We start from the raw sequence: 23,119 nt of genomic DNA on the forward strand, positions 1-23,119 counted from the left end.
GTAACAATAATAGTTGTATTTTGAGTTCTTTTCAGAGGACAGTAAATCTGTACTGCTATACAAGCTGCACATTGACTACTCTAAAATATATCCAAGTTTTATTTCTATAGTATTGTCTTTTGAGAACATATACCAAAATTATGGCTTAAATGTAAGGGGTGTACTCACTTTTGTGAGATACTGTAAATATTCCACATTAAATGAAATGTAACTGTAAGTAAATAGAAATTATGATTTTAATATTCTTTAATGAATGTAAAATGTAATTACTAGCAACTTTTGGTTTAAAAGGAACAAAACACAAACGATGACCATCACTGGTTTGTGTCAGGCCACATCACAATGCTCTATAGCTGATTTTATTTTTTATGTCAGCATGTCCCAGCATATTTTATTCTTTACCTACTGTAGTTGATAAGATCTAAAGACAACAGCTGAAAGCTGAGTATAACACTGTTCAAGATTATTACTCTGATGTGAATGTATGAGTGAGTAAACAAGGAGAAAAGCATGCCAAATAACTTGAACACTGCAGCTCAGGTCTACGAAAAAACTCTCTCCATACTGCATCCCTGCAGCAGAGCATAACCGTAAGCCCTTCCTCTCCCTCCGCAGAGAACGCACTCCCGCTTCAGACGCCCACTCACTGCTTCAATGAAAGCTCATCTGTAGGCTGAAAAGCCAAAATGTTGCAAAGAACGAACGAGTGCAACAGAATGAGAGAGACAGAGAGAGGGAATGCAAAAGAAGGTTATGTTGCATATTCATCACCAAAAACAGCACTGCTGAGAGAAATAGAGGGTACACACTCAGAGTCTGCTCCTTGGCCCAGTCCAAATGGAGTAAACAACCAGACAGGGGTCAAAAAGCATCAAACAGAAAGTAAGCGGGTGGAGGGGGGTGTATTGCAGCAGTTCATGCACATCATCGTAAATCGCAAGGTGAAATATGTGGGAAGCTGGTCTGGCTGAAACACTGCAGTACATTTAAAGGCCTGTTTTTTCACAGATGATGGGAAATAGACTGTCCTACATAAGGAGCATTTGTAGGAGAAATTGTATGAAGAACCCAAATACAGCACTGTGCAGCTCATCTGATCGAAAGAGCGCCATGCAGCAGTTTTTCCCTACAGTCTCAGAGCAAAATTTCTCAGTCTTTTTGGCAGCCACACAGTGTGTTAGGACACGCCAAACCCGCACTACTAGGTGATAATCATAATAATGTGCTAAAGCTTCAGTTCTGCACTGTGTGTGAGTGTGTATGTGAATGTGTATGTGTGTGTATATGTGTGGGCTGGCCTCTTTGCAAAGAGAGGATGCTGCACCATGGAAACCTGTGCAGATATTCACAGCTAATTATGCAGCGACCCGCTGACAGATATGAGTGTGAAGATGCACCATGGAATTAAACTGCCAGCTCCAGTGGCCATGTTCAACTGAAACGCAAAGAGGGTAAGAAACAGAGATCTGAAATTTTACATAGTAACATTTAATCAGACGGCCTCAGATTAACTGAGCCTTAATTTCCAAGTTTAAAGATAAAACACACACACACACAAAAAAAAAAAAGAATTATTGTGTTTGTCATTTTACAAATAAGGAAATGATATACAAAGCCAACTAAATGTTCATACATAGTGATTTATATATCTTTAGTATTTTTTCAAATAATATTTTGCATCATAGGAACATAGTAAGACAAAATTATAAAGATATGTAAGTATTTGTACAAATGTTGTATGGTCACCCTCTAGGGTTGGAGATTTAATTATTTATTAATAATGAAAATTGTATATGAAAATTTTTTAAAGAATTCTCCATATTTTGTATTTTGTTGCTTCAAATGTATTAATTATTGTTAATAAATTTATTTGTCTACATTGCAAGCCTGAGTAAATTATATATTAACACAATCATTTCCCTTAAAGTCATGCATCTTGATTTATTTTGACTTACTTGCTAATGCTTTGCAGTACCTTTAAACAGCAGTAATAGTTTACACATAAGACAAATTTGTAGGGATCAAATGACTCTTGTAATTTGAAGTCCTATTAAAACATGAGGCAGAGTGTTAGTGCTGTGCTAAAAGAAACTGTAAGTGAAACATCCATAGATTTCTTTTTTTTTTTTTTTTTAAGGTGAAAACAGCAGTAATTTGCTTCTCTGACAAAACACTGCAGTAACTGTACTAATGAACCATGGCCAAGTCTCAGCCCTTCAGTGATTTTTAATAAAGAATAAAACAGGCAATGTTTTCATGACTTAAAAGTGTTATTTAATGTAAAATTGCTTTACTTATAAAATAATCACATAGCTATATGGTACATTGAACTGGAAGAACTATATGACCAAATTTGCAAGCCACAAGGTGAAAAGTTTTGCTCACTCTGCATGTGTTCATCTGATGTTTAGATTCTAAAATGAAATGAGATCCTTTAATATAAAGTAATGCTTTAAAGTAATGGGACACTATTTCCAGACATGCATGGTTCTTACTCAATGTTAGAGGCACACAATTGTATAGGATGTTTCTGCATGTAATAGCATTACATTTTAATGTCACTTGAACTAGAAGACCCAAACCTGTTTCAACATATCAATTCCCCTGTGCACAAAGCCAGATTCATGGACATATGCTTTACATGGTTTAGACTGGCCTGCTATAGAGCTCTGAGGTCAACCCTATTGAGCAACTTTGGGATGAATTAAAATGCTGACTGCACCCCAGGCCTCCTCAACCTACAACAGTAGTTCTCAAAAGTCCTCCAACATGAAGACTCTGCCATAGACAAAAACATTAATGTTACAGCTTTAACTCTTACTGTTTCAGTGCAAAGTGCTCTCATTGAAAACTCCTTCCTATAAACTTGAAACAAATCTCCTCACATAAAAGTCCTCTATATCAACAAGTACACACGTTTTCTTTTTTTCCAAATCTTTTGGACTGTCCCACATACAAGTCCCCTGTGAATTAATAGACAACATACAGGAATTCAGGGGAAAAAAAGCCTAAGAAAAGCCTTTTAAAAAAGCCTACTTCAATTTAAATTGTATGTTGGTTACTATTTTGGTATAATAAAACCCAACAAATTCTTTTTCTAAAATATGTTGATCAACAGATTTTGTTTAAACACATATGAATGTCACCGTACATAAATGTTTTAGGGTCTTTTAAACATGATTTACTCTAAAGAATTTAAAGTCCCAGCATGCAAGGTGACATCACTTTGGCATGCAATGACACACTCCCACACTTATCCTTGCTGTTCACATTTCCTCTGTATAATTATGAAAATCAGTAAACAGCTCTTCCTGATCTTTTCCTTCTGAGGATATTCCATGGGACGAGTGTGTATATAGGACAGGGTGACCTAGATGACAGAAGACCTACTTTAATCTGATTGGCTTTGTTAAGGCAATCCACTCCCCATCTCAGTAGCTCATTTCAAACCAGGTCTGTTTGGGTTTCATTAACCCTGCACTCATATAACCGTACAGTACCTGCTGAGGAATTTAGTTAAACCATGAAAATGCCAGACCACATCTCATACCAATACATGAAACTGTATAAACCAATTAATCACTAAAAAATATCCATCCTGCTTTTTCTCTAGAAGACCTAATAATGTGGACATTTTATCTTGACCAGAAAACTTTGAAAGATTCAAGCAATAGATTTTGTGACCTTGTGAGTATTTCATGAGCACCTCCTCAGTGATGCTCTCAATTAGTGACAAACTTGGCATCGCATTCTTAGAAAGCTCAATGTCATAGAAAGTATCTTAGCCACACGTTTTGCTTAAAATAATGCCCCAAAACAAAAAAAAAAATTAACAAGCCTGAAAGACAAGCATGAATGTTTTTAAAGTCTTCTTTATTCTTTTATATGCTGGTAATTTTTTTCCCTTCCATTCAAATTTGCAGACTCTTCCAATATACAGTCCATAACAGTTTAATTTCTTTAGGGTCAAAGGCTTCATTTCAGGGCAGCAGAGAGTAACTTGTGGAACACTGAGAGCAGGAAGAAAGCCACTTGGAATAGAATGCCATATTTTGTATATTTTTCCTGTGACATGGGTTACCACAGCCCAAAACATGCCTATAGGTGCATTGGATATTTTGAATTAACTTAATGTGTGAATGTGCCTGCATTGGCATCCCATCCAAAGTGCATTTCAATTTAAACCCAGTGTTCCTAGGATTGGCTCCAGATTGACTTTCTCTCTATATTTCTTAACTTCCAGATATACCTTGTTTTTACAGTGAATTTAACTTATTTTGCTCACTGGATAAACATAAACATAGGAATGTACAAATCATCTTGCATCGATCTGATGTGATGCACAAATCATCCATTTAAAATGATGCTGGTAATTAAAAAATGGCAGGATAGAAGAGTTCTATGTTCCTAACATTTTAAAGAGTAAAATTTTGGAAACATCTTTTTTCATACTGGTTTTTGCTGTTGTAAATCTGGGGCCAAAATTATAGGTCATAAGGCTGTCGAAACTGCCAGAAACTGGCTAAAGGGTAAAAACAAATCTGTTCTAGAATTTCAAATTTTTTTCCAGACTGTGAAATAATCAGCAAAGTCACATAACTCCATGTTTTTTATTAGGATTCTTAAAAATCAATATCCACACGGAGAAAATTTATCTTTAGCAGAAGTACTTCTTATCAAACCTTTCTTGGCATGAGTGCTCTGACCTGGCTGCATTAGTTATAAAAGAAGAGGAAACTTGGAGTCTTTGTGGCTACACACTGGCTTGGATGCTACTTAAGTATTTTAGATAATATGTTGTGCTATATATTATTAAGATAAATATAAGCTACAGTAGCTGTTCTGAATAAATGTGCTTTCGTGCATGGATTACAGTGCACATATATAGTAAATAAAAAAAGCCATTGGAGAAAGATTTTGATTTTTTTTATTCTTTTTTTTTTATCATTCTTATTTTGATACCCTAATAAGATTTATAACAGGTGCACAATCCTTAATAAAGCAGCATAGACTAACAAAACAACATAAATAAGCTTTAGAGCATTTTTCCACTACAGTTACCCCATGCTACTGAAAATTGGATGCACCAGTTCTTTTTAATTAATGTACTGGCAGTAGACGTACTGAATGCAGCAAACTGAGACTTACGCAAGCCAAGTTCTTTCAGGAACTGCACCAAGACATGGTACTGACTGCAATGAATCACAATACATATTAATTCAATAGAACCTGACAAGCCCGTCAGTTAATAATAATAATAAAAAAAAAAAAGTATTTTGTTTTGCTTATGGCAAGTAAAGAGATTCGAAATAGAAATGCATGAATATCTACAAACATGTAAATCTTTACTATAGGGATGTAATGCAGTGCCAATATCTGTACTGGTTTCTTTTTAATGATCCAACTATCCACATGTTTATTTGGATTGAAACCGAGAGTGGAGCTTGTGCTGTACTAAATTAGTATTGTTTTAATTTTTTTCAAAATGTTCAACCCTTGGCCAGGCAGGGACTAAGGATAAATGAATGGTTGCTGTAAATGCATAGTGCAGTGCTGCACATTCATGAATTCTTTCCTTTTTTTGCCCACATTAAAAAAATTCATTTTGAATAATTAATTAGTATTTAATTACATGCCAAATCTGCTAAGCATTTTTACCCTCAGTAGGGCTGTTCAGAACTCATTTGCCAACCTGAATGAAACTTCAGTTTTAGTGAAATTCATTTGGAATTCTTAAGGATGTCTTAATATTGTTCAAGGTTGAATAGTTAATGCAAAAATAAGAACCTAAATTAACACATAATCCAACTATTAAAGCTTTATATCAGCAATTGAGGCTTTTTTCAATCAGAAAACTGGTTACCGTGAATTAAAATGACAATATGCATAGGTTATTTCAACAAATAGTGAGTGAATGCCTAGAAATTCCAATAAAACTGAATTTTATTTATAAAACAAAGTCTTATTGTCATAAAATGGCTTAATATTTATATTTGAATTTGTAATGAGAATGCTACAGCAATACAATTTGTCTGGATTTAACTGTTTATTTAAACTACCACTGAAGCATTAGAAGAGTCCCAGGTATTTTTTAAGAAGGGATAAATACATTAGACTAGTCTCAAAATTCATACAGTGTAAAAACATTCCTGTTTGAGTCTTCACTCTTTAAGATGCTGGATCACTGAAATCTAAAAACATCTTGTTATTGCCAATGGGAATCAAATGGTGCTTGATCATGACTTTGAATATAAGATTTATGACCTTTATTTGGAAGTTGTGAAATCGTACAGGACTTTGGACATGACATGGTCCTGCAGAGAAGTCAATATAAAATAGAAATATCACTCTATTGATTCCCAGAGGGAAATCACATTTTTTCAAACATGAGATAAAAATTGGTATCATCTCCTAATACATTTGGGTCTCAAAGGGACATCAGAAAACACAATCTATAATTGCTAATAACAGTTATTTGTTATTTATTGTGTGACGAATCGTAGTTGTAATGAAGAGACAGAATATTGTACACCATGTGGTACAATGATGCAGTGGGGTGCACAGTGCCAGGATCTCAGCATTACTTCTGAACTTGTGGTATTGTCTGTGCTCACAAACATTCTGAAGAACCTGCATACACTTCCAAAAATTTCTGGGTTATTTATTTATGCTTTTTTGGCTTGATGGTGAATTTGTGATGCACTCACTCGATCCATGACATACCTTTTTCGGGACTACAGGCCAAATTTCCGAGCAGCACAGCGGTGCACCACGACTCAGTGGAACCCAGTTCAATCTGAAAATTGATGGCTACTAAAGCAGGCAGAAATACACACTGAATGGAACACCATGTTATCCATGTTCTACCAGTGTCTATGTGGGTTTCTACAAGCGTCTCCGGTTTCCTCCCACATTCAAAAAACACACATGTAGGTGGACATGCTATTTTAAATTTCCTGTAGGTGCGAATGCGTGTGATGGTTTGCTGTCCTATTCGGGGGTATTCATACTTCAGATCTATGTACCCCTGAATTTCTGAAATGTTTTAACAGTTATTAATATAAATCTTTGTTAAAGAGTTGGCTGGTGAGTTGCAAAAGTTTAAGAACGTTTGATCAATTCTAATGTTATAATGCACAAATGAAAGCCCCAGATGTCAGGGGAAAAAAAGTGGTCAAAGATATTCACCTGCAGGATGCACAGTGTGTAGTCAGTTTCTCCATAACCAACAAGATGCAGATGCACAGAGATGCACAGTGATGCTGACATAATGGGAAATGGTTTTGAGAGAGAGAGAAAAAAACCTGAGGACTACATTTAAACATGACGTATGGATCTGAAGCATAAAAAAAGAGCTCTACATACCGCATGGAGCTTTGTGCTCATTTTTGCAAGCCCAAACCAACAAGGTCACTGAGGCAGAGCTTTCCTCGTTGAAAATCCGGCAAAAGGAATTGCGTTTTCAGTGCACCAAATTCTGTCTTTCATGTGTCCTGAATCTCCGTGGTGCGCTCAGTGCTCCATCTCCATGGTGTGCGCGCGCGCGTGTGTGTGTGTGTGCGCGCGTGTGTGTGTTGCACTAGGCTTTAATGGCTGCACTGGCGCGCGACGCGACACGATGCGCCGCTCCTCCTCACGCTCCCAAACCGGCAATCACACAAGTTGGAGGTGAACTCGGAGTTTTCTGTCGCTTACCAAACACCATTCGCGTCAGACGAAAGGAATGCGAAATATTACGTCATAATTCGTGATATTTCTGGGCAAGCACGTGCACAAACGTTTGACGTATTGACAGCAAATAAATAAATAAATAAAAAGACGCATGTGTGCATGTAGGCATGACAAGCGATGCAATGTGAAAGCATCATCTAGTGCACACCACACATCACTGTGTCCATGCAGACTTACACTGCCATGACAACGAAGCTATCTAAACACTCTTTTATACCTACCTAAGAAACACCAGTGAAGTGATTTTTTATTATGATTCAATGCAAGAATAAAATGTATCAAACATACTGCATACATAGATAGATACATACAAGCAAACCAACAAGTGAATACACTGTAGGTGATACCAGGAACATCTTAAAGCCATTCCACAACATTTAAATGTACCTATAAACAAGTAGAAATGTGTTGCTTATTAATACATTTCCATATTATATACTAATAAATAATAACTATACTAATACATACTCCAGGACGTGCTGTTCTTTAAAAAATCTACTTTGGCATAGTAAAGGTATCACACCTCTCCATTGCGCATTATTCTGTTAGTCAATTATGGCTTTTGTCTAGTGTTTAAAATTGTGGTTAGATTTTATTCTATATTTGATTTCAAATTATGTAAAAACATCAGCTATAGTTAGCATTATATTAAGAGAGATTTATTTAGCTTTTCATTTCAGTGTTCCTACATTAGGTTTAGACTGTGTATAATTGATCCTTATTTTTTATCAGCTATGTAATGCTGTAGGAGAATTGCTAAGATTACTAAAAATCTGCATCAAACTAAATAACCATCATCTATGGCTACTTCCCCTTTAAGTCTTGACTCCTCTCACTGTTTCTATAGCATGGACTAATTTTTTTTTCAGTTCAGTCACAGTGAAATATAACATTTTCTTAATACTTAATCAAACCAGTCTTTAGCATAGAGCAACCATAATGCTCATATAAATTGTTGAGGTTTTTTTTGCCTCAAACTAAATCAGGCAGTAATCTTAAAAAGTTAAAGTGGTCTAAGTCATAGCATGACATTGTGTTGTTTACAAAGACAATCTTAAGTAGTATTGATTAGAGTCCTTTGTTCCTGAGCACATTGTTGGGTATCACTCTGCACAAACACGAGAATCAGACAGGAGGCGTATCATTGCAAATTAGAAGTGATTCAGATGATTATATAGTTCCAGTGCAGAGGTGGACAAATGATAAGTTCATTAGCTCGCCCACTGTGTGTAAACATACATGCAACAGTTTACTGCCCAGTCCAGTGTTTCAGTTTTCTGGAAACTAACTAGACTGAAGCAGTCATGTTGAGCTGGTTAAATCGTTAAGTGTAATAATAATGAGTAAGAGGAATGAGAGCATGATTATATATCACATTGTGTTGTTGACCAGCATCACATGTATTCTAATTTCCTTATTTCAAAAAAAGTCTGTCTAGCAGGATATGACAGCTTTATACAATGTTGTCTAATTGCTAAGGGAAATTAACCCACAACAGTGAAAATCTTTTGACCGACAGCCAAATCACTCCTTGACCTATGTGTGTAGTGCAGCATTTGACAGGATTCGCAAACAAGATCTGTATGCTGTATTTTAAAGCATCTAGATACATTTTTATTAAAGGTTCTTATTAGTACAAAGAACCTGTGTAAAACTAAAATAAAAAGAGAACAATGTGTTACGTTGTTGCTTTAATAATTCGCTGAGAAAACTTATCTAGAAAACTAATTTCCACAGAAATGATTGTTTGTGTTATCCTGAGATACTGGGGAACGTTGGAATTATTCACCTGTCAAACCCTAACAAATTGTAAATGTTTCGGTTTAGTTTTTAAATTTGAAAACATTTGTTTAGCAAACGTTAGTATTTTTGCTTACTTATAATTTATTGCCTGGACACAAAAACTGCTTATGACAGGTACCAGGGCTATTGATTTGCCACAACTATGGTGTAATAGAGTTAGTTTATATACAATAAGTTTGGAATGTCTGCTACTTTTTCTGTAAAAATAAAGAATAGTGCCTCTTAGCTAGAGGATGCATTCTTATGCATGTGTGTGAATGTCTTGCTGTTTGAATGATGCTAGGCTTACTTTATTTACCTTAAAAACATTTGCCTCAAGGTTGTGGAGCAAAATTAAAGAAGTACACTTCAGACTCTATACACTATCTCATCAAATCGGACAGATTTTGGGGAATTTTTTTCTGACAAATTCACTGTAAATACACTACAGTTAGCTTAACCCTAATACTATTTCACCTGATACTGTGCTTATATTAATTTTGTATTTCGAAATTAAAAACAAAGAATTGAGATTAGATTAAATAATTGGTAGTGGCAGAGGCATTGTGGTGGTGGTCTGGTCAGGAGCCGAGTGCCTTACTTACTGAGCTACCCCCATGCACATCATAATTACAAAGTTAATTTGGATAAAGGGAAAGCAGTCCCCAAAATATTCAACGTTCAACATCAGTTATTGGAAGCACAAGAATGCTTTTGGTCTGTAAAGAGCACTTCTATCTCCTTATACAGTATGTACACACACATACACACACACACACACACACACACACATAGGAAGGCTGTGTTTATACCATGTGTAGTTTCAGTACCAGCACATAACTGTTCAGAGGTTATCAGACTTACGAGGTTGCTGCTTTATTTTTACAGTTGCTTAGCAACAGTTGAATTTCTGAGAACTGCTAAAGGGAAGGAATGAATATAAAAAGTCTTAAGAGCTGTTCATCCTTCATTTTTTTTGTTTATCAAGTCGTTGACTGCAAAAAAAAAATCTTTGTGTTGGGTTATTTGTCATAGTTGTGCATTTTGAAGTATGGCACAATGGAAGATTCGAGGACAGATTGAAATTAATCCTGCAGAATTTGGAACAAGCTGAAGATGAATGCATTGTCGTGTTTTAAAGTGCTCACTGCATTGTTTTTTTGTAATTCAAGACATATACTGCCTTATATAAGGATTTGTCCCTATGAATCTTTCCATAATTTGTCATTAAATGGATATAATTGTGATTTGTGCAATATATCCAACATTTTAGTTTGAGATGGGGGTAACGTATGCACTGTATATTTTGTCTTTTAAAATATATCTGTAAAAGCAAACATACATCCTTTAGTGTTGCCTCTAAAGGCAACAGGATGTAACCACCAACATGCTTCACTGTGAGGACTGTGTCATCATATACACATATGGTTTGTTATTCTTCCACTGAGGAATGACCGTGGTGTATTGCCCAGGCTATAGTTGTCCTGTGAACAGCTTCTACCATCTGAGCCACTATGTGATAAAATGTATGGAGGCACCTGCTTTATATGGTTCCTCCTCAAACTGTTTCCACAACGTTGGATGCTTAGGGTTAATGTGGTGGTGGTAGCTCAGTGGTTAAGGCATTGGACAATGGATCGGAAGGTCACAGGTTCAAATCCCACAACCACTGAGCTGCTACTGTTGGGCCCTTGAGCAAGACCCTTAACTCTTCCCTGCTCAGTTGTAAGTCGCTCTGGATAAGGGCGTCTGCCAAATGCCGTAAATGTAAATGTAATGTATAACATTACAAGTTATTTTCACCTAAACAAAAGGACCTAGTCTAAACCTAATCTAACAGGACTATGCCTCTATGTACAAAACAAACTCCATTAAAACATAATTTGCCAATGTTGGCGTGGAAGAACTCGAATTGCCTTGACAGAGCTTTGAATGCAACCCAATGGTGATTGAAACCCAGGTCTGACTAAAACATCAGCACCTGACCATACAAATGCTCTTGTACCTGAATGAGCAAAAATCCCCACAGCCACAAAAATGTACTGGAAAACCATCTTTAATGAGCCAAAGGAGCTTTGGAATAGGATGTTTAAAAACCAGATATGGCTATGATGGCCAAATGTCCACAAACTTTTGGTTATATAGTGTATGTACGCAGAGGTATATTGTAGATAGGAATATTATAAGGGAAGAATTGCTGGGTAAGTGAACTTTCTCAATGAACCTTGCTAATTCCCTAGGGTCTACTTTAAAAGTTGTAGCTTGCTGACTATTGTATATTCAGCATTTTCTTTCCTTCCACCACTATCTGTAAGCAGACTTTACAATGAAATTAAGGCACCGTTTCAGACTGTGCTCCCATCAGCATATGCCTGCAAACAATATTTGCTTAAACAAAAAATAATACCTGTCAGTGCGGATGCAATTTGAGTTAATGAAATGCTAATCGTACTTCGGGTCTAGCGTTGCACCGAGATGAAGTGTAAATATCACCTGTAGACAGATATTATGCTTTCCAACTCTCCAAACAGCTAACACAATCTATAAATGAACTCCTCAGTTAAAGCTCTATAATCCTGTGCATAATCGAAACTGATATCATGTCCTTCACAGCAGTTTGTGGTTTGTGTAAAAAACTTTACAGGGGCATCTCAATAAATGTGAATATCATTATAAAGTTGATTTATTTGAGTAATTCAATACAAAAAGTGAATCTTGTATATTATATAGATTCATCACACTCAGACTGATATATTTCAAGTGTTTATTTCTTTTAATTGTGAATATTTTGGCTCACATTTAACAAAAACCCACCAATTCACTATCTCAAACAATTTGAATACTTCATAAGACCAATCAAAGAAACATTTTTAGTAAATTGTTGGCCTTCTGAAAAGTATGTTCATTTACTGTATATGAACTAAATACTTGTTAGGGGCTATTTTTTACTTTAATTAAATTTGGCGTGGCATGGATGTGATCAGTCTGTGACACTGCTGAGGTGGTATGGAAGCCCAGGTTTCTTTGTCAGTGGCTTTCAGCTCATTTGCATTTTCTGGTCTCTTGTTTCTCATTTTCCTCTTCACAATACTCCATAGATTCTCTATAGGGTTCAGGTCTGGTGAGTTTGCTGGCCAGTCAAGAACACCAACACCATGGTCATTTAACCATCTTTTGGTGCTTCTGGCAGTGTGGGCAGGGGCCAAATCTTGCTGGAAAATGAAATCAGCATCTCCATAAAGCTGGTCAGCAGAGGGAAGCATGAAGTGCTCTAAAACTTCCTGGTAGACGGCTGTGCTGACCCTGGACTTGATAAAACACAGTGGACCAACACCAGCGGATGACATGATTCCCCAAACCACCACTGACTGTGCAAACTTTACACTGGACCTCAAGCAACTTGGATTCTGTGCCTCTTCTCTCTTCTTCCAGACTCTGGGACCTTGATTTCCAAATCAAATGCAATTTTTTTTTTTCCTTTCATCTGAAAAGACGACTTTGGCCCACTGAGCAACAGTCCAGTCCTTTTTGTAATTTGCCCAGGTGATACACCTCTGATGTTGTCTCTGGTTCAGGAGTGGCTTGACACAAGGACTGCATCAGTTGTAGCTAATGGAGCTGGTGGCTTTTGCGTGGTGGCTCTTAAAGCAATGACTCCAGCTGCAGTCCACTCTTTGTGAATCTCCCCAAATTCTTGAATGGGCTTCGTTTCACCTTTTTATACCACGTTTTTTTCTTTCATTCAACATTTCATTAATGTGCTTGGATACAGCACTCTGTGAACAGCAGCTTCTTTAGCGATGACCTTTTGTGTCTTACCCTCCATGTGCAGGGTGTCAATGATCGTCTTCTGGACAACTGTCACGTCAGCAGTCTTCCCCATGATTGTGTAGCCTGAACCAGACTGAGACACCATTTCAAGGCTCAGGTAACCTTTGCAGGTGTTTGGATTTAATTATCTGATTAGAGTGTGACACCACGAGTCTCCAATAATAAACTTTTTTACAATATTCAAATTTTCTAATATTTGTGTTTTCATTAGCTGTAAGCCATAATCATCAATATGAAAAGAAATAAACACTTGAAATATATCAGTCTGTGTGTAATGAATCTGTATAATATACCAGTTTCACTTTTTGTATTGAATTACTAAAATAAATCAACTTTTTAATTATATTCTAATTTATTGAGATACACTTGTAAATATTACATTTAAACTCTGTGGATAAATCAGATAAAGTAGATTTACATTAAATTTACAGATTTGAATGGGACAACATTCCTCTCCCAAAACTAGCAACTAGTCTCCTTGGTTACCAGATGTTTACGGACAGAAAACGTGATGCTACACAGTGGTAAACATGGCTCTGTCCCAACTTTTTTGAGACCTGTTGCAGCTATCAAATTCACAATTGTGCCATTTTTTACCCTTTAAAATGCTAATATTCTCAGTTTTAACATTTTAAATGTTTGTTTTTGTTTTCATTGTGAATAGAATATTGATTTATAAGATTTTCAAATGCACCACATTTGAACACAACATGTTCAATTGTGTGACTCCAACTTTGTGACATTTGTGAAAAGGGTACTGGATTTGTAATGAAGGTTAACATGGCGAAAAGACTTACTCTTACTCTGACACATATAAGCATTACAAATTATGGATTCATCTAGAAAAACTATTTTCTAGAGGCTCAGTTTGACCTACACTATATGGAAATAGAAGTTTTATATATATATATATATATATATATATATATATATATATATATATATATATATATATATATATATATATATATACAGGGAGTGCAGAATTATTAGGCAAATGAGTATTTTGACCACATCATCCTCGTTATGCATGTTGTCTTACTCCAAGCTGTATAGGCTGGAAAGCCTACTACCAATTAAGCATATTAGGTGATGTGCATCTCTGTAATGAGAAGGGGTGTGGTCTAATGACATCAACACCCTATATCAGGTGTGCATAATTATTAGGCAACTTCCTTTCCTTTGGCAAAATGGGTCAAAAGAAGGACTTGACAGGCTCAGAAAAGTCAAAAATAGTGAGATATATTGCAGAGGATGCAGCAGTCTTAAAATAGCCAAGCTTCTGAGCGTGATCATCGAACAATCAAGCGTTTCATTCAAAATAGTCGACAGGGTCGCAAGAAGCGTGTGGAAAACCAAGGCGCAAAATAACTGCCCGTGAACTGAGAAAAGTCAAGCGTGCAGCTGCCAAGATGCCACTTGCCACCAGTTTGGCCATATTTCAGAGCTGCAACATCACTGGGTGCCCAAAAGCACAAGGTGTGCAATACTCAGAGACATGGCCAAGGTAAGAAAGGCAGAAAGTCGACCACCACTGAACAAGACACACAAGCTGAAACGTCAAGACTGGGCCAAGAAATATCTCAAGACTGATTTTCTAAGGTTTTATGGACTGATGAAATGAGAGTGAGTCTTGATGGGCCAGATGGATGGGCCCGTGGCTGGATTGGTAAAGGGCAGAGAGCTCCAGTCCGACTCAGGCGCCAGCAAGGTGGAGGTGGAGTACTGGTTTGGGCTGGTATCATCAAAGATGAGCTTGTGGGGCCTTTTCGGGTTGAGGATGGAGTCAAGCTGAACTCCCAGTCCTACTGCCAGTTTCTGGAAGACACCTTCTTCAAGCAGTGGTACAGGAAGAAGTCTGCATCCTTCAAGAAAAACATGATTTTCATGCAGGACAATGCTCCATCACACACGTCCAAGTACTCCACAGCGTGGCTGGCAAGAAAGGGTATAAAAGAAGAAAATCTAATGATATGGCCTCCTTGTTCACCTGATCTGAACCCCATTGAGAACCTGTGGTCCATCATCAAATGTGCGATTTACAAGGAGGAAAACAGTACACCTCTCTGAACAGTGTCTGGGAGGCTGTGGTTGCTGCTGCACGCAATGTTGATGGTGAACAGATCAAAACACTGACAGAATCCATGGATGGCAGGCTTTTGAGTGTCCTTGCAAAGAAAGGTGGCTATATTGGTCACTGATTTGTTTTGTTTGGTTTTGAATGTCAGAAATGTATATTTGTGAATGTTGAGATGTTATATTGGTTTCACTGGTAAAAATAAATAATTGAAATGGGTATGAATTTGTTTTTTGTTAAGTTGCCTAATAATTATGCACAGTAATAGTCACCTGCACACACAGATATCCCCCTAAAATAGCTAAAACTAAAAACTACTTCCAAAAATATTCAGCTTTGATATTAATGAGTTTTTTGTGTTCATTGAGAACATGGTTGTTGTTCAAATTAAATCCTCAAATAAAATTAATCCTCAAAAATACAACTTGCCTAATAATTCTGCACTCCTGTGTATATATATATATATATATATATATATAAAATAAAAGACATTCCAGCCTTTTGTGTTTTTTCTCAAACTGCTTCCAGAAAGTTGGAGGCACACAATTGAACAGGTTGTCTCTGGGGTGTGGTGCATCATCTCATAAATCCATATTATATTCAAATCATTTGTATATTTCTACTTTATTTAACTATAGCTTCAAAACGATTGACTATTATTTTTGCAATAATATATCTGAAGGCCAGCAGCTTAATATTTGTGCACATGAACCATCAGCATGGGTAAAAAATGTGAACTAAGTGATTTCAACCATTTTGTTATTGTTGCACTTAATGCACAGTAGCCTGCAGAGTTATAAAAATCCAGTGAGCAATTTATAGTAAGCCCACAACAATCTGATGCTTAATTAACATTACCTGAAACTCTTGATCTGAATCGGCTTTGCAAAACTGGCCTGTTGGATGAAATGTAAACAGGAGACAGTGGAGTTGTGAAAAGATTTCAGAATTCAATTCAATTCAATTGTTTTCTTTTCTTTTCTTTTCTTTTCTTTTCAGTAGTTGGAGTTAACCAGCAGGGGGAGACATTTCACCTGATTCTTTAAGAATCTGCATCACAGCCACAGGTAGACTTTACAACCGCGCCTCTGCTGCTCAATCGAGGGTATGGGACTAAAATTGCCCCCTATCGGACATAAAGTGTGCTACATAGGCTACTGCCATGCGTTATTTCATACCCTACTTAGTGTCCCTCTATAGGTAGTATAGAGGAATTTGGAACTAAGCCCAGGTTTGTCTCCCGTAATCCAGCAGGAGACTTGGCAACAAAGTACTCCGACTTTCATTAGGACGCTAAGCGCCGAGCGCGTTTGCATCTGAGGCGATTACTCCATTTTCATTTCGGTCAAGAGTTTAATGTACAGGCTTTTAGGGATAAATGTGTAAATTGATTTTTATGTCTGTATTTAAATAAATCTTTTTAGTTAATTAAAAATTAGGTAAGGTAGCCCGAGGTTAGCTTTGGGAACCTCCTGCTGCTGCCGGTTTATACTTTGGTGTAGTTTTATTTTATTCGATTTTATTTAAATCTCGACTCTTTATAGCGTTTTGTACATTTATACATTTATAATTATAAATACTGCTGCTTTAATTGGGTTTATGTTTTAATTATCAGGTTACAATTTCCTTTATTTTAATCTCCGTTTTCGAGCTAACCGATTAGCCGCATCCTTGCTAGCGACTGAAACCAAGTTAAGAAGGAAAGTTGGCTGAAAGGCGAAACTGAGGATTTTTTCCTTTACATTGTTTTTGATGAAACTTGTTGCTGAAACCCATGTTGGAAATGTAGGCTGGTTTTAAAGCACAACCTCATTAGGAGTAAAAAAAAAAAACAGAGAGAGAGAAAGGAAAGGGAAAACCGTAGAGCGCTCGTGTGAGAAGCCTTCAGCATCAGCATGCTCCTCTTCCACTGATCCAGTCACCATGGCGGTGTGGAAGCGGCTCCTTTCTGCAGAGCTCCAGCAGGTGCTGCGGGTGTTGCTGCCCTCAGAATAAACGCGCTTAAAGCACGTTCAGTGTTTTATTCGGAGATAAATTTAGTTAATAAAGTCGGTTGTGTGTTAGAGACACGCGGAGGCTGAGAGTCAGTGAGGAGGAAATGGACGCTGTGGATCATCCAGTGGGGCTGCAGCCGGGCTTCAGTGTGCGTGATCACAGGCTGCTCTCTGACCAGGACCAGACTACAGCGACTAATGACCGCGCTGCTGCTGCTGCCGCCGCTGGCCGCTGTGGTGAAGCCTGGAAATTAGTGTGTGTGTCTCTGTATGGAGGAGCTCCGTGGGGTTTCACTCTGAGAGGAGGACGGGAACATCGAGAACCTCTCATCATCACCAAGGTACAACAGCAAGCCCTCCACATTGCCTTTAAACTCATATTCTTTCTGTCTTTCTAATCTTACCCTTTCTTTCTAATGCCATATTACTTCTCACTTTCTTTGCTCTATCTATCTATCTATCTATCTATCTATCTATCTATCTATCTATCTATCTCTCTCTCTCTCTCTCTCTCTCTCTCTCTCTCTATCTATCTATCTATCTATCTATCTATCTATCTATCTATCTATCTATCTATCTATCTCTATCCTTCCTTTTTCCTTCCTATGGCATGTCACTTATTTCACTTCAGCTTTTTTTCTTTCTTTTTTTTCTTTAGCTTTTTTTTTTCTAATGCCATATTACTTATCTCACTTTCTTCACATTATCTATCTATCTATCTATCTATCTATCTATCTATCTATCTATCTATCTATCTATCTATCTATCTATCTATCTATCTCTTTCCTATGGCATGTCACTCATCTCACTTCAGCTGTCTTTCTAATGCCATATTACTTCTCACATTTTCACAGTATTGGTCTATCTATCTCTATCTCTATCTATCTCTCTATCTCTATCCTTTCTTTTTCCTTCCTATGGCATGTCACTTATTTCACTTCAGCTTTTTTCCTTTCTTTTTTTCTTTAGCTTTCTTTTCTAATGCCATATCTCACTTTCTTCACATTATCTATCTATCTATCTATCTATCTATCTATCTATCTATCTATCTATCTATCTATCTATCTATCTCTTTCCTATGGCATGTCACTCATTTCACTTCAGCTTTTCTTTCTTTTTTTCTTTAGCTTTCTTTTCTAATGCCATATTACTTATCTCACTTTTTCACAATATTGGGCCATCCATCCATCCATTTCACTCATTTCACTTCAGCTTTCTTTTCTAAAGGCAAATTACTTATCTCACTTTTTCACAATATTGGGCCATCCATCCATCCATCCATCCATTTCACTCATTTCACTTCTTCAGCTTTTCTTTCTTTCTTGTGGTATATCACTTATCTCACTTTTTAAGTTTTATTTCTTATAGCATATTACTTTCTTCACAGTATTGTCTTTCTTACTTTCTGGCATATAATTTCGTACTCTTTTTAATTACTTTTTACATTAATACATATCACTTTTCTCTCTCTCTCTCTCTCTCTCTCTCTCTCTCTCTCTCTCTCATTTCTCGTACAGTATTAACTGTTTGTGTCTTTATTATGACACATTCTGACACTCATCTCACTGCCTTTACACCTGTTCACACTGATAAACTACAGTATGTATTCAGTATAGTTTATACCCCAGTCTTTCAGTCTGTGATAAACAGAAATTATACTTTTACAATTTATCTGTGAGTTTAGACTCTGTTAGCCGCTTGTTCTGCAGCCTGCTTGTATCAGGGTAAAGCTACAGTACTGGATCTGTTTCAGTCTTTAGAATTGCAGTCGTTTCCTGATCAATTACCATTATGATTTGGTAAAACATTTCCTCCTGATGGCAGTTGTCTCTTCCCGGATGACCATACCCACCTCCACGTGGCACAAGACCTCACTCAATAAAAGACCAAAATAATGAAAAACATAAGCAATAGTATGAATTCCTCCAAAGCAGAAATTATATTGCTTTTGCTTTGCTTTTACTATTAGATAAAATACTAATAGTTAATTACTGTCAACTATAAAATTAGAAAAAGAAAACAAAACCCCCGTATTTTCTGAGCATGTGTATAGAAGATAAGTGATCACCTGTTGTTTACTGGGTAATTTGGCATCCTCAGTCTCTGGAGATTGGCATGGTTATTGTCAGTGGTGCAAAGTGTGTCACAAAAACCCGTTACCCATCAGCAACTGCGAGTCAATCCAACTCCAGCTTGTCTGCTCACAATGGCTACTCTGTGCACGTGCTGAGGTGTTCGAGGTGTCCAATCCGAGTTTACTAGAATGATTAAATATGAGTTTTTCTGTGAATGAATCTCTTTAATTGTTAAAGGTTAAAAACTGAGCTGTGTTTCAAATCTAACAATTACCTCATGAGGAGATCAAACGCTGGCATGTTCTCAAGCATTACCTCAATATATTTTACATTTTAAATACTTTGGTCTTTCCATTTATCTTTTTTTCACTTTTTTGTTAAGTGAGCACAGTCACCCAGTCAAATATTTATTGCATAAAAGTCTGATTAATTATTAAAATTAGTGTGTAATATATATAAACTTGAAATGTAAATATTTAGTGGCACACATCCTTTCAGATGTCCTGTTTCTCATGAACCTGTGCTGTAGCCTGTTATTACAAATAATTTGTCTCCTGTTTTTTATTTTATTTAATTTTTTCTGTTTTAAGCAAAAATTTCAGGCATGTTTTTTATGCAGAACACATTTAAAATAAGTGAAATGAAGGTCTAGTCAGGGAACTGTAGTATGATGTGAATTCAGACAAATTTGAGTGTTTATAAATGCATATATTTTAAATAGAATGTTTCTGGGTGTGAAAGGTATGCCGATTTGAAGTACTGAGGCATTACAGGTATCGGTTTAGCTTAAACTTGTTATTCAAAGCACAAGAATGGATTGTTGTAGGGTAAGAACACATCCAGAAGATTGTGAATTTTTGGCTGCTGCTGTAAACATTATTTGCCCTCCTCAGTATGTAAATATCCTCAAGGTTTCTTTCTAATGCCATCTCAGGGAGTTTTTTCTTGCCACGGTTGCCACTGATTTGCTCATTAGGAAAAAAATTTATACATAATATGGTCTGAATTTATAAATCTAAAGTTATATACACAATCTATTCATTTCAGTAGAGCTTCTTCGGGACAATGTCCATTGTTAAAAGCACTATACAAATAGAATTGAATGGAAACAATTTCCATTCAGAGTCTCGGGCCCTAAATAACAATATTCCTGCGACATTCCTTAACAAATCATTAAGCCATCCCTGTTTCACCTAAATGAAAGTTCGATAATTTTCAATGGTTTTCAATGCTGAAATGTTTTAATGTGGCACTGCATTTTTACTGGTTAATTGGGAAAAATCAGAGCAACATATCATGCAAACATGTGCATCATAAAAATATCAATAATTATAGTATTATGTGGATTCTTCCATATTATGCCTCTTATATGCCTGCATACAAAAGACTTGGCGCACATATCAGTCATTGAAACACCTTTTCAAGCTGATTTATAAGTGCTGTAGTGTTGGAACAGATGCAGTTTGCAGCAATATATTCAATTGTCTGTGTATAACAAGGTCTTGGTTAAACAATACTGGGTTTGACTATTTTACTGACTGATAAATGACACGTTCACGTTTGGCTGTGAGCAAGTTTAATAATTTTAGGCACTTCTTGGGGCTTATTTTCTAATGCATTTTGTCTCAGGCTTTGCTCATACTGAAAAGATGTATATTCCACAAGTGTAACTGTGTGTTTTGTTGATTAAAAGTTATGAATGTATCTTATTGTGTTTGTGCCATCAACAAAGACAGGAAAAACCTTGGCTCATGTTTTGGCTGTCTGATTTGAAGTTCTGTTCTCATATCGAACTTCAAGATGTTATTCATGTCTGGGTAGCATTTTTATTTTCTCTACATGTGTTTAACTGTAAGTGGACTGGATGTAATCAGCAGGAGAAATACATGGGAGCTGTGGATTACAGTGTCACAATTTTGTGTTTTTATATACCTGCATGTTTGCAAGAGCAACTCTGAATTGTCTGTCTGTCTGTCTGTCTCACCTAAACGGTACACAAAATTCACGGTTCGGTACGTACCTCGGTTTTTAAGTCACGCCTCAGTACAATTTGGGTACAGTTAGGGGGAAGAAATGCGAAACAATAAAATGTAATAATGCAGTTTATTAATATTTGTGAACATCAACATTTAAGGTTCCCTGGTGGTCTATTGGTTAGGATGCAGCGCTCTCACCACTGCAACCCGGGTTCGATCCCCGGTCAGGGAACCAATCCCAGCCATTAGGGTTGCACAAGCCAGTGCACTCTTAGTGCCGGTCCCAAGCCCGGATAAATGGGGAGGGTTGCGTTAGGAAGGGCATCCAGCGTAAAAACCTGCCAAATCAAACATGCGGATCATGAATATGGATGATCCGCTGTGGCGACCCCTAATGGGAGAAGCCGAAAGAAAGTGAACATCAACATTTGAACAGTTAAAATTTTAAAACAAATTTAAATAAAATGCTTCTTGGTTAAGTAATATGTAAAATATTTTTTTAAAAAGAAATGTAATGCAATACACTTTTTTAAATTATATTGTTTACATTGAGAAATCAATTACATTTCCACCAAAAATAAATTGATCAGGAAAAAAAAAAAAAATGAAAAAATGTAATTAGTTATTTTATCCTATCGATTCTTTAGCGTTTTCATGCATGCGTAAAACAAATCTTTATTTCCGGTACGGCGTGAGTGGGCACAGTGACTACCGCACTAACTCTAGTTTCTTTTTACATGTATATAGATAATATACACACCCCTGGTATTGCTGTTTTCTCAAGTTTAAAAATAAAACATAACAAAAACTCAAAGTGTGAGGTGGGGAAGCGGTCTGCCACTTTATACATTCCTGAGAAACTCCTGAAAAAAGTATTGCATTCGATATATGTGTACCGAACCGAAAGCACAGTACTGAAAGATTTGGGTACTAACTTGTACCATTACACCCCAATATGTAACTTTAGGATGCCACACAGATGTTGGATAGGGTTCAGGTCTGGAGACATACTTGGCCACTCCATCTCCTTCAGCAAGGCAGTTGTCAGCTTAGTGTGTTTGGGGTTGTTTTCTTGTTCTGTTCGGCCCAGTTTCTGAAGGGAGGGCATCATTTTCTGCTCCAGAATGACACAGTACATGTTGGAATGCATTTTTTTTCAACTGTAGCTACCCAGCACCAGCAGCACTCATGCAGCCCCAGACCATGATGCTACCACCACCACCATGCTTGACTGCAGGCAAGACACAATTTTCATGGTTCTCCTCACCAGGACATCACCACACATGCTGGACACACCATCTGAGCCAAACAAGTTTATCGTAGTCTCATCAGACCACAATATATGTAATCCATGTTCCAGTAATTCATGCTTTTGTAAAGGTTGTCTTCAGCAAACAGTTTGCAGGCTTTCTTGAGAGCTGTGTAAACCGACTTGCAGTGTGTGGCGTACGGTCTGAGCACTGACCAGACCTTTCTCTTCTGCAACTTTTAAAGCAATGCGGCCAGCACTCATGCGTCTGTTTTTTGAAGCATCTTCTGCACCTGGCGCACAGCACAAGGACTCAACTTCTTTGATGGACCCTTGCGAGACCTGTTCCGAGTGGAAACCGTCTTGGAAAACCTCTGTATGACCCTCGCCACTGTACTGTAACT

General features: G+C 36.9%; 2 protein-coding genes across 4 annotated transcripts in view; one reads left to right on the forward strand and one right to left on the reverse strand.

The window, feature by feature from the left end:
- Positions 1 to 7,972, reverse strand: part of lrrc7 (leucine rich repeat containing 7) — a 145,914-nt gene extending 137,942 nt beyond the window's left edge. The window contains exon 1 of the mRNA XM_046838743.1: positions 7,366 to 7,972. The gene's annotated coding sequence lies outside the window, so the exon portion shown is untranslated. The remainder of the gene's footprint in view (positions 1 to 7,365) is intronic.
- An 8,694-nt stretch (positions 7,973 to 16,666) lies between these two features.
- The window catches only part of shroom2a (shroom family member 2a), a 45,792-nt gene continuing 39,339 nt past the window's right edge, over positions 16,667 to 23,119 (forward strand). The window contains exons 1-2 of one of the 3 annotated variants that reach the window (XM_046847322.1): positions 16,667 to 17,386; positions 17,488 to 17,756. In XM_046847322.1, coding sequence (XP_046703278.1) covers positions 17,520 to 17,756 — 237 coding nt within the window. In that variant the 5' untranslated portion in view covers positions 16,667 to 17,386; positions 17,488 to 17,519. Of the gene's footprint in view, positions 17,757 to 23,119 lie in introns of all 3 variants that reach the window. The other 2 variants (XM_046847332.1, XM_046847341.1) reach the window with 2 other exon arrangements.

The sequence above is a fragment of the Silurus meridionalis genome, chromosome 1 (genome assembly GCF_014805685.1).
Source record: "Silurus meridionalis isolate SWU-2019-XX chromosome 1, ASM1480568v1, whole genome shotgun sequence".
NCBI classification, from domain to species: Eukaryota; Metazoa; Chordata; class Actinopteri; order Siluriformes; family Siluridae; genus Silurus; species Silurus meridionalis.